This window comes from Misgurnus anguillicaudatus, chromosome 20 (assembly GCF_027580225.2).
Source record: "Misgurnus anguillicaudatus chromosome 20, ASM2758022v2, whole genome shotgun sequence".
NCBI classification, from domain to species: Eukaryota; Metazoa; Chordata; class Actinopteri; order Cypriniformes; family Cobitidae; genus Misgurnus; species Misgurnus anguillicaudatus.
The window spans coordinates 34,169,211-34,186,634 of NC_073356.2; the positions used below are offsets into that span (position 1 = coordinate 34,169,211).

Consider the following 17,424-nt stretch of genomic DNA (forward strand, 5'->3'; position numbering starts at 1 on the left):
TTTGTCTCAGGAATCATTGTGGTATTGACCCTGTATTGACTACTAATTTTGAAATAATACTTTATGCACACCTAAAGGTTCTTTGTCAGTCAGGCACCTTTGTTTTAAAGTGCTTGTAAGGTTTCTTCCCAGTATGTTGCAAACATCACCACCACATTCTCAAATAGGCTACTGTTAAATTGCAGCACCTCGGACAATTCCATCGCGCCCCGCCTTCTGGGAATGATTGACATGTGGGTACCCGATACCTCACTAGCCACATCCAATCAACGAAGGATTTGGGACGTGCCGCTGTTGCCTGTGGATACAACAGGGGGAGCTTGAAAACGCTTGTTTACGGTGGAGAGCGCCAGTCTGACCGGAGGACGCGCGTGTGACGGACGCATCGGCGCATTTCCCGCAGATGGGATAAAAGCGAACCTGGAAAGCGCATGGCAGTAGTTATCCACAGCGCAGCTATAGAGAAACCCAAACTCCTGCTTCTGCTGTAGATGCTCATCGGCTGTTCATAGAATCCCTGGGTTTTTCCCTTTCATGACCGGTGCGCATTTTGTCTGGTTTGCTTTAGGACAAAAGAAGGATATCTGTCTTTACCAACAAGCTTTTTATTGGACCGGACGCGCTGGGTGAGATGGATATCGAAAAGTACCTGCCACAACTGATGGCGGAGAAGGATTCTCTGGATCCCTCCTTTCAGCACTCCTTACGGCTTCTTGATCAAGGTTTGTCCCGCTGTATCCCTGTTTCACAGTGCGCACCTCTTTAACACAAAATTCTTATACGCAGTGTTTTGTGTATTTATGACTAAAGACAAACATTGACGATTCGAATTTATTATCCTGTTTACAACACCGTTGATATTCGTGATACTTATTTTAACACACTATTGGCAAAATATATACACAAGTATACTGTACCTGCACCTGAAATTTATTAAACTACATATGGACGTTTTGGAAAGGTCGCTTTGGATAAAGAAACGCGTGCGCTGTGAACAGTAAACGTAATTGACATAATTTGTAGTTACTCAGTCAACATTAAATACTGAAAGGTTTGAAGATGCCGATCTATTTATAGTTTCACTCCTTGAGGAAGTGTTTGATTCCTCAAGAGCATAATCTCATCCGCGCTTCCATTAGGAAACGGATTCGAATCCAGTGAGACTAGACTCATTAATTAATCCGATTTAAAAGCCGCGCGCGGAAACGATATCTGTCTGAAGTCTTAATTTTAATTCGCGTCTTAATTTTGTCGCGTCTTCGGAATGAACGTGAAGCCTTTTGGGGATCTAAAGAAAATCAACTGCGGAACGAAGTGACGCGTTTAATCACTTCTTAATGTTGTGTTTGAGCCCTTTTAAAGTCAAAATAGCAGTTGTGTTGTATAAACTCATCTGGGGTATCCAAAGATGGTTTGCAAAGTTTAAATGGGTTACTTTCCATAAACATTCATGCGCTCTTGACGCGGACGCTTTCTGTCTGTATCCTAATTAAAAATGCCCAGAGACAAGAACCCAAGAAGATGTCTTTTGTGAAGTTCCTACCCAGTCTCATGTATATTTGAATGTAGAACAACATGTCTAATTGCAATTTGGCACGTTTTAATGCCAACAGTCACGCGCCCCAATGAACATATTAAGTCGCTGTGCAGAATTACGCAGCTTTCATCTGCTACACTAGTCCATAGTGGTCATTCCTGAATGAAGCCTGCAGTACATGTGAGGCGACACACTTTGCTGAAGGGGATGACAGAAGGTCCGGCGCTCACAGATGTGTTTTAATAACGCATTTCTGCAGGCTCAGCACAATGGGACACTTGTTCTTTCTGTACAGGAACTCTTTACAGGAATGGGATTTTAGTAGAGAATGCTGCTGGGAATATTGTTTGATTTCCTAAAGCAACATTTCACCTAATATAAAATTTTTCATTTCTTTACTCAACATTGTGTCCGCATGCTGTTATTTGGATCACAAAATGAAACATATTTAACCTTTACAGAATGTCTGAAAGCACAGCTCATTTTTTTTCAACATTTGTAAAAATATAACCTAGATATCTTTCATATTGACTAAGTAAGATCATGTAAAAAATTGAAATCAATGTGAAATCAAACTGTGATGTTTTAAGTCCCATCATTAGATTATTAGACTTTAGCCTGGACTTCACAGACAATGACACATGTTGACAAGTTTGTGATTTAAAAATAGCTGTGCGAATATTTATCAGAAATTGGTTCTTTGGAGGATCATGCAAATTAGGAAGAACTTGAACTGAAGGTTTCTTGTGTGAAATCAAACTACTAGAACACTGCAAGAGTTTGATGATGCTCTTTTTAGTAACCATCCCTATACCAACCTTTGTATTTTTGAAGGGTCGTAGCTTACAGAATGAGGTCTCATCCAAATTCAGAGATTTTGCCTTTCAGCATAATGGTGACGGTTGAGCTGTGCAGTTCCCTCTCTTATTTAACACACCAAAATGCTAGGGTGGAAGACTATTGTCAGGAGATATTCAGATGAGAAACAAGTTCTGTTGGTGGTAACTGAGATTTCCGCAGAGAAAAACGGGTTTGGTGTGAAAAAGACAGAGCGTTTCTGTCAGGACGGAGAGCTGGGGTATAACCAGCGCAGAGGGAGTGATAATACATTTTCACACTTTCACACTCAGCACTTTTCTGTCCTATCAATCCATCTCCCTGCTTAGATGCCGTCTTTCGTTCTCTTTAAGAAGTGGGTTGGCCTTTAAGGAAGGTGACGGCTCGTAGCAGGACACATGATTGTACGAGGACAGCGCTTAAACTTCTGCACAGAAATAACTTTCAAGCGCAAAGAAAGAGAGAGAAGCAAGCAAGCGAGAGGCGGCGTTATTAAGAAAGACGCAATTTGCAAGTAATTAGCTAACATCTCTGAATGTTTTATTGGCAGAAATCAGCTCAGGCGTCCTGGGGTTTGGAGATGTTTGCGCTGCTGCCAGATCTTCAGAGTAAGACGCCGCTCTTATCTCCAGCACACCACAGATGGCTCGCGGTGTCACGTTGAGGAGCTCTCGTCTTAAAATTCTTAACTAAATTATGTAATTGGCAGAAGGAGAGAGAGTTTGACCGACTACAGATACTCTTTCACATACACACAGGCGTTCACGCGCACACATACGCTGTTTATACCGCTAAACAAATCTCAAACGGTTGGAAACGGATGAAGTGGGAGTTTTATTAAACCAGCGCACACCAACAGTCACAAATCTCATGCAGTCTTTTACTTAATTAGAAAGCAATGTAATTGCACTTAATTAAAAAACAACCTATTGCATCAGTAAAGACTAAGAACACTTATTGCATTTAGTGTAGTATGTAGGCTATATCATATTATACTATTGTATGTGATATATAGTACGCTCACATATAGTGAGTATGTTGCGTAGGTTTTCGCTTTACATCATATTCAAACCTTTACTATTTACACAAGTGGAGGATACAGGCAAGATAAATAATGTTAAGAGAAAATCTTTAGCTCTTTTTTGCTCCAACCCCCATTGAAGACGAAAGCAACAAATTCTTGTGTAAATTTCCAAGGCCCTGAGCGCTGCTTGTACTCTGTAAGATGGTCTGTAAGATACATTGTAGATTCAGGAAGACGCATTGATTCCCTGCTATGATACAGAGATCTGTTAAAAAAGTTTTTTTTATTCTTGCCCTCTGGTCTGTGGCTGTACGCCGGCTTTCTAAACCACCCACCAGCTAAAAGAAACAGCGTCTGGCAATGCATCAAAGCCTGAGAAATTCAGAAAGAGAGAGAGAGTGAAAAAAGAGAGAGAGAAATTGAAAAAGCAGTGGCACTTGATTAAGATAATCATCTCTGTCTTTCTGAGGTTTTGAGCAGCATTAATATTTTTGTGGCGGTGTTTGGATGGTCGTTGTAGCATTTCTGATTTGAGATTTGGTGGGTTGTATAATAAATAAGTATGAATAATAAGATGAGTATGAAATTAGTAAACTTATCTGGGGTCAGTTTTAAGGAGCATATGCTCTTATGCTTGTATGTATGAGAATTAACCATTAGGGAGTTGTGGCCTAAAGGGCAATTTATAGTCGTGCGTAAGTTCTATCCGTAGCCTGTGCATAGCTCTGATTAGCCTGACGTGCACCTCGCAAAAATTTTAACAGCGCGTCAGATCTACGCGGACCGCAAGCGCTGTGATTGGTCCACCAGAACCCCTCCCGTCAGGTAAAAAAACTGCGTCATAGGTATGTACGTTTGCGACAGTGAAACAAAGATAAGCCAAGTTGAGGAGTGATTTAACTTAAACTGCAACAAAAGTCGCTGTTTATTTACTTCTATCATTGCTGGTCTTCTCAAATCATACACAACAAGTTGCTGTTTCTTCTTCGTTTGTGGGTTAACTTGCCAAGCTTCTTCTTCTCTGACGGTCGCGCTGCTATAGTGGTTGCACGCGTGGATACTGGCTACCAGCTGTTTTCGCATGTGTTTGCGCGTTGACGTTGAGGCTGACGCAAAAGTATTAATGAAAACCGACGCGGAACCCACGCCGTAGGACCTACGCACAACTATAACAAGCCCTTAATGGTTAGGGAGTCTGGCTTGTGACCCGAAAGTCGCCACTTTGAATCTCACGATTGGCAGGTTGCGACTTGAGCAAGGCACCTTAACCCTTGTTGCCCCCCGGGCGCAGCAGTAATAACTGCCCACTGCTCCGAGTGTATGTGTTTATGAGTCACTGGGAAGGTTAAAGAATTAGTCCACTTTCTTAATAAAAAAATCCAGATAATTTACTCATCCCCATGTCATCCAAAATGTTTATGTCTTTCTTTGTTCGGTCAAGAAGAAATTAAGTTTTTTTTAAGGAAAATGTTCCGGATTTTTCTCAATTTAATAGACTTTATTGGACCTCAACAGTTTACAGTTTTGATGCAGTTTAAAAGCACTCTAAATGATCCCAAACGAGGCATAAGGGTCTTATCTAGCAAAACGATTGTCATTTTCGGCAAGAAAAATTAAAAAAAGTACTTTTAAACCACAACTTCTTGTCTTGCACCAGCCGTGTGATGCCCAGCGCGACCTTACGTAATGTGTAATGACGTCGAAAAGGTCCAGTGTTGTGTGGAGAAAGAGGACCGTTCCAACGTTGTTGTATGTAAAATAAATGTATTTGTGTTAGTTTATTGTTTAAAATGGTCGGCAAATATGAGTTTCACACCACTAGTGCAAGACGAGAAGTTGTTTAAAAGTGCATATTTTTTATTTTTCTTGCCGAAAATGACGATAATTTTGCTAGATTTGCCCTTATTTTGCCCTTATGCCTCGGTTGGAATAGTATAGAGCCATTTGAAGCTGCGTTTTAGGGCTGGAATGACACGCCAACCTGATTGATTACGCCAATTACATAATTGCCAGAAATGCATCGATGCATTGCACTGTTTACATTTTGAAACGATTAATAAGAAGTTATAAAAAATTAGTTACTGTCACAGTGAGAGCTGCACAGAAAGCCAGCTGGCAGTGCAGAGTTCCTAACAAACTTATTTTTTGTGAAAATGTGCACAGATATTACAAAAGCTAGTTTTGTTAGGTATTCCTGGCATGCATTTATTTAAAGTAACAGCAAAGTAAACGTTGTTTATTAAAGCAATAAGCCCCAAGAAGCAGTGGGTTACCAGTGCATTTTATATCAGCTAAGGGGCGTTTTTATGCACGACGCCAAGCGTTATAAAATGCACTGTAACATCACTGCTTTGCGGGGCTTATTGCTTTTATAAAACGGTTACTTTATATGCATAGCAGGATTTTATAAAATAAAACACAAATAAGTTGTAATTATATCAGTACACAAATTACTCTTCCACCAAACAAAGTAGATCCTCAGAATCAAGTGTGGCTGTAACAGAGCGCAGTGCCCAAGCAACACAGACGCAGCAAAGACACAATGAAAATATGATTAAAGACTTTGGTGTTTATTTTTATTCATCTAATTTATACAGTAACATTCATATTGTATAACTGTTGAAGTGTGGATCAAATATGCTTGGAAGCATGCTTAACTCTTTCCCATTCAGCGTTTTTTTTTTTTTTTTTTTTTTAAGTTGCCACCCAGTTTTCAAGGAAAATTATCTTCTTTAAATAAACATAAAATATATCGCATGAAAGAACAGCCTCCGCTGTCAAAAAAACCCCGTTTCATCCTACCTTCATTTGTTCTCTTATCACCTCTCAAAATTTTCAGCTAAAAGTTTTTTTGTAAGAGATCAGATTCAGAGCCACGATCAAAACTTGTACAGTGTTTTTAGTGTTGAGTAAATTCGTCAGTGTTTAAGTTGTGTAAGATCGCCACCCAGTTGATAGCGGAAATATGAATGTGAGGTAGAAACTCCTCAGAGAAAGTTTTCTCTTTATTGACGAGATAACTCAACAATATTTATTGCCATTTATCTGGATATCACCACTAATTGTGCAATTGTAGAAAAATAAAAAAAATGATAAAAGACGTGGTGTTTATTTTCATAAATCAGTACGTAGCAACAGTGGCGCAGTGATACTTATGTAATGTGGTCTGAATCGTAGGTTTACCGGGGTATTTTATCACGGCTTAGAACGCGTTTCAACCAATCAGAATTAAGAACCAGAACGGGGCGTTTTAAAATAAATATTAAAAGATCATTTTAGCAAAACTGTTTTTACCCGGAACTTTCGAAAAATTAAATGTTAATCTTGATGCTTATTCAGTTAGATTTTTTTGTTTTTCTTACTTTATTTCAATTATTAATAAATGATATGTTATTTGTTATATTTTCCTTGGCACTGCCACTTTATTTTTAAAATTATCGATAAATTAATCGGTTGAAAAAAATAATCGATAGTTGCAGCTCTAATGCATTTAAACTGTTGCGGTCCAATAAAGTCTATTAAATTGTGGAAAGTTTTTTCTCAAAAAACTATTTTTTTTAATTTTGATCTTGTGTAGGCAGCTAATGGCGAGTGCTTTATTGCAGGAAGTTTTTGTTGAAAGGATTTATTCAGGCGTCATCTCTTTCTCTTTGTCTCTCTCTATTTCACTCTGTCTCTCTCTGTGTATGAAGTGAGAACTGTTTCCTGAGAGACTCGAACTGTTCCTCATAAAATCTAATGGCTGCTCGCTAACTGCAGTCAACACATATTGATTTTACCCTTAACATCTGATTAAGGTTTGTAGTTATGTCAAAGAAAAGACTAGCCAGTGTTGTAATTTTACTGTGCGCTCTGGTTTATGTCTCACAGTTTCGCTAGACCAGGATTTTTTTTAAACTGGGAACCCCCAATGGGCCCCCAGAAGATTTTAAGAGAAACGGATAAAGCAAAATGGAAAAGTTTGCTGTGTAGCCAATTATTTAAGTTGCTGTCTTTATAATACCACAAAATATGGATTTATGGGAATATTATTTTAGAAAGGGGTCCCTCGTTAAAGGTTCATTATATGTGGGGGTCCAACCCCTATGCTAGACCATCCAAGATGAAACAATACTGTATCTGTAACACCCGCCACTCATTCATCCAATGCCCAGAGGGCGCCATCGCCCGAATATTGACTGTGCTCTTACTCTCTCTCTACTTCCTGTGTTTCGCTGTCTTAAGCCCCTGTTTGAGTCTAAGATGGCGCGAAGTATTGCCAGCTCACCACTGTCTCTACCAAGCGTTTTGTCATTGCCTTCTTTGCTAACTACGTGTATGATTACTGCCTGTTTTTGACCTTGTTCTCTTGGATTGTGATTTGGACTTGTTTGTGATACGGACTGCCTATTTGTTATCGATCCACTGCCTGCCTATTTCGACCACGATTCTCTGCCTTACCCATTGTTTATACTGTGTGTGCCTAATAAACTCTGCATATGGATTCTACCACTCCTCCGAGTCATTCACCGTTACAGAATACTTCGCCTGACCAGAATCCAGCGGAGATGTCACAACTACAGGCCGCGTTCGCTTATCAGAACGAGATGATTGCCGATTTTCAAACCCAGCTCTCGACACTACGGGCCGCGAACGACCATCTCACACGGTACATCCATTCTCTACCCACCAATCGACCTGAGACGGTAAGATTATCATTACCGGATAAGTTTGATGGAAAAGCGGAGAAATGCAAGGGGTTCATACGACAGTGCACGTTATATTTTGATAACCAACCAGAGGCCTTTGCACATGATAATACTAAGTGCTCATTCATGATGTCATTGTTTACCGGAAAGGCTTTAGAGTGGGCCGCGGCTGTATGGGACCAGGATGAAACGCTACGTACATCATTTACTTACTTCTGTAAACAACTCCGTGAAGTTTTTGAGTATCCAGCTGGTGGACGCGACGTATCGATGCAGCTAGTGGATATCAGCCAAGGTAACCGCACTGCTTCTGAATATGCTGTTGACTTTCGCACGATCGCAGCACAGAGTGGATGGAATGAGACGGCGTTAAAGCCGATGTTTAAGCGGGGTCTTCACCCAAGGATTCAGTCAGAGATTGCGTGTAAGGATATTGACATGGATTTGCATCAACTAATTTCTATGGCCATTCGCATTGATAACCTCCTTCGTAACAGCCCCACAAGCCATTTGACCATGTTAACATCTGCATCTGCTTTGAGTCCATCTGAAGCCGCTGAACCTATGCAAATTGGATTCACGAAACCATCCATGGAGGAACGGGAACGGCGACGCGTTAACAGGCTCTGTTATTACTGCGGTCAGGCCGGACATCAGTGCCGTTTTTGCCCAAATAAACCCTCTTCAAGCAAAGTGAGTATTAATTTCACTAATCTGCTTCATAGATGCTTTACCCTACTGTTAACCCTCTCTTACGCAAGCTCTACCCAATGTGTTTCAGCGTTAATAGATTCTGGATCTGCATTAAATCTGCTTCACCATGAATTGGTTCATCAACTTCATATCCCTCTAGTGCCTTGTATACCACCTATTAATATCACTGCTATCAATAGCCAACCCATTGGAGACGGTATTACCCATCAGACAATTCCCATTACAGTCAAGATTGGTCTTTTCCACACTGAAACCATCTCATTTTATGTCACTAACACACCCCAAAATCCAGTTGTTCTAGGAAATCCATGGCTTGCTATCCACGACCCACAAATTTCATGGACCTCCCGAGAGCTGACTAGGTGGTCGTCTTACTGTCAGAATAATTGTTTACAAGGTCAAATTCACTATTCATGTCTCACCACAAGTATTGAAAGCCCTGTAACCAATGAATCAGTCTATATTCCCACAGAATACCAGGGATTCAGTGAAGTCTTCAGCAAAACTAAGGCCACTAAACTGCCTCCACATCGCCCCTGGGACTGTGCCATAGACCTTCTACCCAACACTTCACCACCTAAAAGTAAGGTTTATCCATTAACCATACCAGAAACACAGGCAATGGAACAATATATTGAAGAGGCTCTCGCATCAGGTTTCATCCAACCGTCCAAATCACCAGCGGCCTCGGGATTCTTTTTTGTAGAAAAAAAGGATGGAGGCCTTCGTCCTTGCATAGATTATCGTGGTCTGAACTCTGTAACAATCAAGAACAGTTATCCACTGCCACTAGTCCCCTCTGCATTGTAACAACTACGTGAAGCCACAATCTTCACCAAACTTGACCTCCGTAGTGCATATAATTTAATCAGGATCAGGGAAGGGGACGAGTGGAAGACGGCATTTGTGACCACTAGAGGGCACTATGAATACTCTGTGATGCCGTATGGTCTTTGTAATGCACCGTCTGTATTCCAGTCATTCATAAATGAAATTTTCAGAGACATTCTTAATCACTATGTCATAGCATACATTGATGACATTTTGATTTTTTCAAAGACACGTGAGCAACACATTCAACATGTGAAGGATGTTTTATCTCGTTTATTGGCAAACCAATTATATGTGAAGGCGGAGAAGTGTGAATTTCATGTATCCAACACTAATTTTCTAGGTTACAAGATTAGCCACCATGGAGTAGAAATGGATATAAAGAAAGTTGAGGCAGTTACTGAATGGCCACGTCCTAACACAATCAAAGAACTACAGCGATTTCTAGGATTCGCCAATTTCTACAGAAGGTTCATCAGGAACTACAGCTCTATTGCAGCCCCGCTCACATCATTACTAAAGGGTAACCCCAAGACAATACTGTGGACACCCCAAGCCCAGTCAGCATTTGACAGATTAAAGACCAGCTTCACCACTGCTCCAATACTAAAACATCCAGACCCTGAAAAGCCATTTATTGTGGAGGTGGATGCTTCGGATGTGGGCATCGGAGCAGTATTATCTCAGAGGCATGGCACTCCAGGTAAAACTTATCCATGTGCTTTCTTTTCCAGAAAATTAACAACAGCAGAAAAGAACTATGATGTGGGGAACAAGGAACTACTTTCCATTAAAGAGGCCTTGGCTGAATGGAGACACTGGTTGGAGGGAGCCCGCTGTCCATTTCAGGTGATCACGGACCATAAAAATCTGGAGTACATTAAGAGTGCGAAACGTTTAAATCAAAGGCAAGCCAGATGGTCATTATTTTTTACGAGATTTCAATTCACAGTAACATATCGTCCTGGAAGCAAGAATGGTAAAGCAGACGCCCTATCAAGAAGATATGAATCTGAGGAAAAGGTCACCTGTCAGGGGCCTATATTACCACCGTCAGTGATTGTGGCACCGATCCGTTGGGACATCATGGAGGAGATTCAGAGACAACAACAGAATGAACCAACACCGCCTGGATGCCCACCAGCACGGCAATATGTTCCTAAGGCCCTTCGTCAACGCGTCATGCAGTGGGTACACACATCTTTGAGCTCTGGACATCCGGGTATCCAAAGAACGGAAGAACTGGTGCGTAATTCATTTTGGTGGCCAAATTTATCTAATGACATCTCTATGTATGTTCAGGCTTGCAGTGTATGTGCCCGATCCAAAACACCACGAAAACTTCCAGCTGGTCTTCTGGAACCACTACCCATCCCGCAGCGGCCATGGTCTCATGTGGCAGTGGATTTTGTCACAGATCTTCCTAGTTCTGAGGGCTACACTACTATTCTGGTAATCTGTGACCGATTCTCTAAAGCCTGTCGTTTTGTACCATTAAAGGGCCTACCTACAGCCATGGAAACTGCACAAGCATTATTTCAGCATGTTTTTCGAAATTATGGTATACCAGAGGATATAGTCTCTGACAGGGGCCCACAATTTACATCTCGTGTGTGGCAAGCATTTTGCAAGCACTTGGACATTAATGTGAGCTTAACATCAGGTTATCACCCCCAAGCCAATGGCCAAGTGGAAAGAGTTAACCAGGAATTAGGACGCTATCTGAGGTCATACTGTAGCCAAGAACAGGAACGTTGGGCTGAATTTCTTCCTTGGGCAGAATACGCTAGGAACTCATTAACTCATTCATCTACAGGTCTCACCCCCTTTCAGTGTGTACTAGGATTCCAACCACCCATGTTCCCTTGGTTTGGTGAACCATCTGAAGTTCCTGCGGTGGACGATTGGGTCAGAAGAAGCGAGAGGGTGTGGGAGAGCGCCCATGTGAGGTTACAAAGAGCAATCAGAACTCAGAAGATTAAAGCAGACCGCAGGAGGCGTCCCCATCCCAACTATCAACCGGGTCAGAAAGTATGGCTATCCACAAGAGATCTACGGTTGCGGCTACCCAGCAAAAAACTCAGTCCACGGTATGTAGGCCCCTTTCGTATTTTGCAACAAATAAATCCAGTTACTTACAGATTGGAGTTGCCTGCTCATTATCGCATTTCTCCTTCGTTCCATGTGTCATTGTTGAAACCTGCTCACCCGGCTCCTGGGACTGCCACTGAGGAGAGGGAACCGCCCCCGCCACTGGATGTTGATGGAGCTCCGGCTTACCTGGTAAGGGATATCATGGATTCCAGAAGGCGGGGGGGCCGGCTACAATACTTAGTGGACTGGGAGGGCTACGGTCCTGAAGAAAGATCTTGGGTACCCGCTAGGAACATTTTGGACCCATCTTTGACCCGGGACTTCCACCGTGCTCATCCCAATCGTCCAGCACCACGACCAAGGGGACGACCACGAGGAACACCTGGAGGTGTTCCTAGGGGAGGGGATTCTGTAACACCCGCCACTCATTCATCCAATGCCCAGAGGGCGCCATCGCCCGAATATTGACTGTGCTCTTACTCTCTCTCTACTTCCTGTGTTTCGCTGTCTTAAGCCCCTGTTTGAGTCTAAGATGGCGCGAAGTATTGCCAGCTCACCACTGTCTCTACCAAGCGTTTTGTCATTGCCTTCTTTGCTAACTACGTGTATGATTACTGCCTGTTTTTGACCTTGTTCTCTTGGATTGTGATTTGGACTTGTTTGTGATACGGACTGCCTATTTGTTATCGATCCACTGCCTGCCTATTTCGACCACGATTCTCTGCCTTACCCATTGTTTATACTGTGTGTGCCAAATAAACTCTGCATATGGATTCTACCACTCCTCCGAGTCATTCACCGTTACAGTATCATTTCAGCATCAATTATAATTGGAAAAATAATGAACAGGCCCTTTCGTCTTCCATTATTTTATGAATAATACCACCCCACGAAGGTCAAGTGTGACACTGAGTGAATCCATTTTCGCATTGCTATTTTGGGAAATGCAATGGATGTTTTTGCGTCACCTTGGTTTATTTATTCCCATTCTCCCGGCAGCATTGTTTCCCGGCTCCTCTACAGGTGTAATCATCTCCAGCAAGCCTTGCGTGATGGGAAGAATGATTTTAAAGCATTCTCTCATGCCACCATAAAACGCACCGATGCGGAAAACGTGCCGTGCTTCTCATTTTCTTAGAGGATAGACATTTTTGTGACAGTTTTGCATCTGCGTTTGTCAGTCTCAGCAGTTTCTGCGTAAGGGGCTTCCCCGGGTCAGCTCGAAAACAAATGAGCCTGGAATCTCAAACCCCAAGCACTGATTCGACACCACGGGTCAGGGATAATGAGCCAGAGCGTGTAACTGTGAAATAGTGTATCTGCGTGTTTGAGGATACCAGACACTCCGATCCCCCTCCCATCCTCTCCAACTTGCCCTTGAGAAGTAAAAATCTGTGGCGTGATGTGCAGCGCTCTTACCGACTGATCTGTGGTAATAATCCCACACTGCTGCAGCGCTTTCTTGGATTGCTAAGAGAGACTTTGTCCATGTAAGACAGATTTAAAGGAACAGTCCCCTCCTAAAAAGCTACGTTTAAAGGGACAATATGCTCATTTTCCATCTCCCCTAGAGTTAAACATTTGATTCTTACCGTTTTGAAATCCATTCCGGGTCTGGCGCTAGCACTTTTAGCATAGCTTAGCATAATGCATTGAATCTGATTAGACAATTAGCATTGCGCTAAAAAATAACCAAAGAGTTTAAGGGGGGGGGGGGGGTGTTAATGGTATTTCAAGCATTCTGACTTATTAACACAGTTATAGAGTTGTTTCCTCATGCTAAACGTAGGCAAAGTGTCAAAAAAGCAGTTGGACGTGTTACAGAGTATTTCTGTGCCGAATGCACTTCACCAGGGTTCGTACAAGTTTCGGCAAGTTTTTTTCGATAACAGTTCTAACTGACGTTTCAGGCGTTTTCGATACGTATCACTTCTTTATATGGGCTTCCACCGGAAAACTTCCCCCGGAAAACCCCGCCCACCCGTCAATCAGCGGGAGACGCTAGAGCTGCTAACAGCTTATCACGCCACACAGCTTTGTTTAATTTCAAAAGTCAACAATGGCACGAATGAAGAAGTGTGTTTTTGGATGTAAGGAGAAGACATCCAGCCTTATGGAAACAATGGATATAGTTTATTATCCGGATTAGCAGCGGAGTTTTGCGTGTGTGTTTGATGCAGTGGATTTTCCCAACCGGGTCATGACGAGTTGCACGTGGTAAGTAAGACTTCTGTCTTATGTTGGAAATAGTCGCGTGCATATTATATAAATGACACGAACATGTAGTGAATCATAAGTTAAAACAGTGTTGTATAGTGTTGCATGACTTGTACTCGCTCCTCCCGCGGTATAACTCCTCTTTCTTCATTTTTTCGGACGTTATCGGAAAGATTCGGTAAAGCTAATCTTTCTTTCATAAATCTGATTAAACTAAAGACTCTTCAGAGACATAAAGGATGTCATACTACTCTATAGGTACTCCAGATTAACATCAGAAATGCAGAAACAGCGTGTGTTACGTGAGCTTTAAATATTTTTCCTAGTTAAAACTTGACTCTTCTGTAGTTATATCGTGTACTAAGGCAGACTGCGATTTTCTAGGCAGATATGGTTAGGACTATACTCTCATTCTGGCGTAATAATCAAGGACTTTGCTGATGTAACATGGCTGCAGCAGGCTTAGTGATATTACGTCTGCCCGAAAATAGTCCCCTTGGTTACTTTCAATGGCAGGGGACTATTTTCGGGCAGTGTGTAGTATCATTGCGCCTCCTGCGGCCATGTTGCGGCGGCGGAGTCCTTGATTATTGCGCCAGAATGAGAGTATAGTTCCTAGCCATATCTGCCTAGAAAATCACAACTTTTTATTTTCTGTCGGTCTTAGTACCTGATGTAACTACAGAAGAGTTAAGTTTTAAATAGGAAAAATATGCAAACTCTTTGGTTATTTTTAGCGTGATGCTAATGGTCTAATCAGATTCAATGGATTGTGCTAAGCTATGCTAAAAGTCTTAGCGCCAGACCCGGAGATCAGCTGAATGGATCCCAAAATGGTAAGAATCAAATGTTTAACTCTAGGGGAGCTGAAAATTAGCATATTTAAAAAAGTGGAGTGTCCCTTTAAGCAACAAAAACATGTATATGCTACCAGTGGCAGCCGGTGACTTCAAAACATGTGTTTGATGCGTCATGTTAACCTATGTGCATCATGCGTCCTGTCAAAATACGTGTCTTTGTTTTTCGGTAAACTGCTCCTTGTTGAGCTTTGAAGTGGACAAAGCATACTATAGGAATGTAAAAGACTAACCATCTCTAAATCTAATCTACACTCAGTAACGTTCACTACTTATTATAGACGACTGTCGGCTAACCCCGCGACACTGTATAATGTTAATCTAGGCCACGGATCAGCCCCTGTGGTACCTCTCTCCTCAATTATACAGTATTAATCTTTTAGCGCTGCAGGATGTTAATGCATCGCTCAGAAGAGCACAGGACAGTACAACAGCAGTACTGGATAACAGACGATTAGAGAGAGAGCGAGCGAGCGAGAGAAAGAGAGAGAGGTCTGTTAATCAGTATGTCTTTGTGCTCCGGGCTAGAGTTTGAATAAGGGTGCGCTCATCCTCAGGGAGAAAGTTATTTATGAAGAACTGCCACCAAATTAAATTTCAAAAGAAAGGGAGAAGGCAATAGAAGGGTGAAATGGAAGAAAGAAATGGGAAACGTAATGGATAGAAACAGAGGTAAGATAGGATAGATAGATCCGGGACAAATAAAGAAAGAGATATGGGGGAAGAGAATATGACGGTATGTAAATGGGAGGGTCTGTGGTTTGACTGAAGATGACTCTCGGATATACAGATGGTGTGGTGATGCTTCTGTTAAGGAGGGGAGAGGTTGGACATGGAGCGGGTATCAGCAGTGGAAGGCAGGACAGATATGGGTGTGATTTCAGAGAAATCTGTGATCTTCACACATTAGGAGGTGTTTTTCTCTTCTCACAACGAAGGGTGTTTCTCAAACCCAACGCCATTCACTTGGGAAGCTAAAGTCCTCTGCAGTAAACTCACTGTGTGTGCGTGTGTGTGTGTGTGTGTGTGTGTGCATGTGTGTTTGAGAGAGAGAAGCCTGATTATAATTTAACTTCTTTCTTTCTTTCTTTCTTTCTTTCTTTCTTTCTTTCTTTCTTTCTTTCTTTCTTTCTTTCTTTCTTTCTTTCTTTCTTTCTTTCTTTCTTTCTTTCTTTCTTTTCTTTTCTCTTTTTTTCTTTGTCTGTCTGTCTGTCCTTCCTTCCTTCCTTCCTTCCTCTCTGTCTGTGTGTGTGCCTGCTTGCATGTCTGTCCTTTCTTTTTTCTTTTCTTTTCATCCATCCATCTGTCCTTACTTTCTCTCTGTCTGTCTGACTGCCTGCTTGTGTGTCTGTCTGTCCTTTCTTTCTTTTTTCTTTCTTTCTTTCATTCTTTTATTCTTCTGTATGTGTGTCAGTTTCTTTCTTTCTTTCTGTTTGTATGTCTGTCTGTCTGTCTCTCTTTCTTTCTTTCTTTCTTTCTTTTATTCCTGTCTGTGTGTCAGTTTCTTTCTTTCTGTCTGTCCTTCCTTCCTTCCTGTCTGTCTGCCTGCCTACGTGTCTGTTCTTTCTTTCTTTCGTTCTTTTCTTAGTCTGCCTGTCTGTCTGTCCGTCCGTCTGTCCTTCCTTCCTTCCTTGCTTCTTTTCTGTCTGTTTGTCTGTCTGCCTGCCTGCATGTCTGTTCTTTCTTTCTTTCTTTCTTTCTTTCTTTCTTTCTTTCTTTCTTTCTTTCTTTCTTTTCTTAGTCTGCCTGTCTGTCTGTCCGTCCGTCTGTCCTTCCTTCCTTCCTTCCTTCTTTTCTGTCTGTTTGTCTGTCTCCCTGCCTGCATGTCTGTTCTTTCTTTCTTTCTTTCTTTCGTTCTTTTCTTTGTTTGTCTGTCTATCAGTTTCTTTCAGTCTGTCTGCCTGTCTGTCCGTCCATCTGTCTGTCTGTCCCTCTTTCCTTCCTTCCTATCTGTCTGTCTGCCTGCCTGTGTGTCTTTCCTTTCTTTCTTTCTTTCTTTCTTTCTTTCTTTCTTTCTTTCTTTCTTTCTTTCTTTCTTTCTTTCTTTCTTTCTTTTTATTTCTTTCTTTACTCCGTCTGTCTGTCTGTCAGTTTCTTTCAGTCAGTCTGTTTTTCTGCCCGTCTGTCTGTCTATTTGTCCTACCTTCCTGTCTGTCTGTCTGTCTGTCTGCTTGCTTGTGTGTCTGTCCTTTTTTCTTTCTTTCTTTCTTTCTTTCTTTCTTTCATACTTTTCTTTTTCTGTCTGTGTGTCAGTTTCTTTTTGTCTGTCTGACTGTCTGTCCGTCCTTCCTTCCTATCTGTCTGTCTGCCTGCCTGTGTGTCTGTCCTTTCTTTCTTTCTTCCTTTTTATTTCTTTCTTTACTCCGTCTGTCTGTCTGTCTGTCTGTCAGTTTCTTTCAGTCAGTCTGTTTGTCTGCCCGTCTGTCTGTCTGTCTATTTGTCCTACCTTCCTGTCTGTCTGTCTGTCTGTCTGTCTGCTTGCTTGTGTGTCTGTCCTTTCTTTTTTCTTTCTTTCTTTCATACTTTTCTTTGTCTGTCTGTGTGTCAGATTTCTTTCTTTCTTTCTTTCCTTCCTTCCTTCCTTCCTTCCTTCCTTCCTTCCGTCCGTCCGTCCGTCCGTCCGTC

At 41.8% G+C, this 17,424-nt stretch overlaps 1 protein-coding gene across 1 annotated transcript in view; it reads left to right on the top strand.

Moving 5' to 3' along the window:
* Positions 1 to 299: 299 nt before the first annotated feature.
* khdrbs3 (KH domain containing, RNA binding, signal transduction associated 3) overlaps positions 300 to 17,424 on the top strand; it is a 169,449-nt gene continuing 152,324 nt past the window's right edge. The window contains exon 1 of the mRNA XM_055220108.2: positions 300 to 722. Coding sequence (XP_055076083.2) covers positions 632 to 722 — 91 coding nt within the window. The 5' untranslated portion in view covers positions 300 to 631. The remainder of the gene's footprint in view (positions 723 to 17,424) is intronic.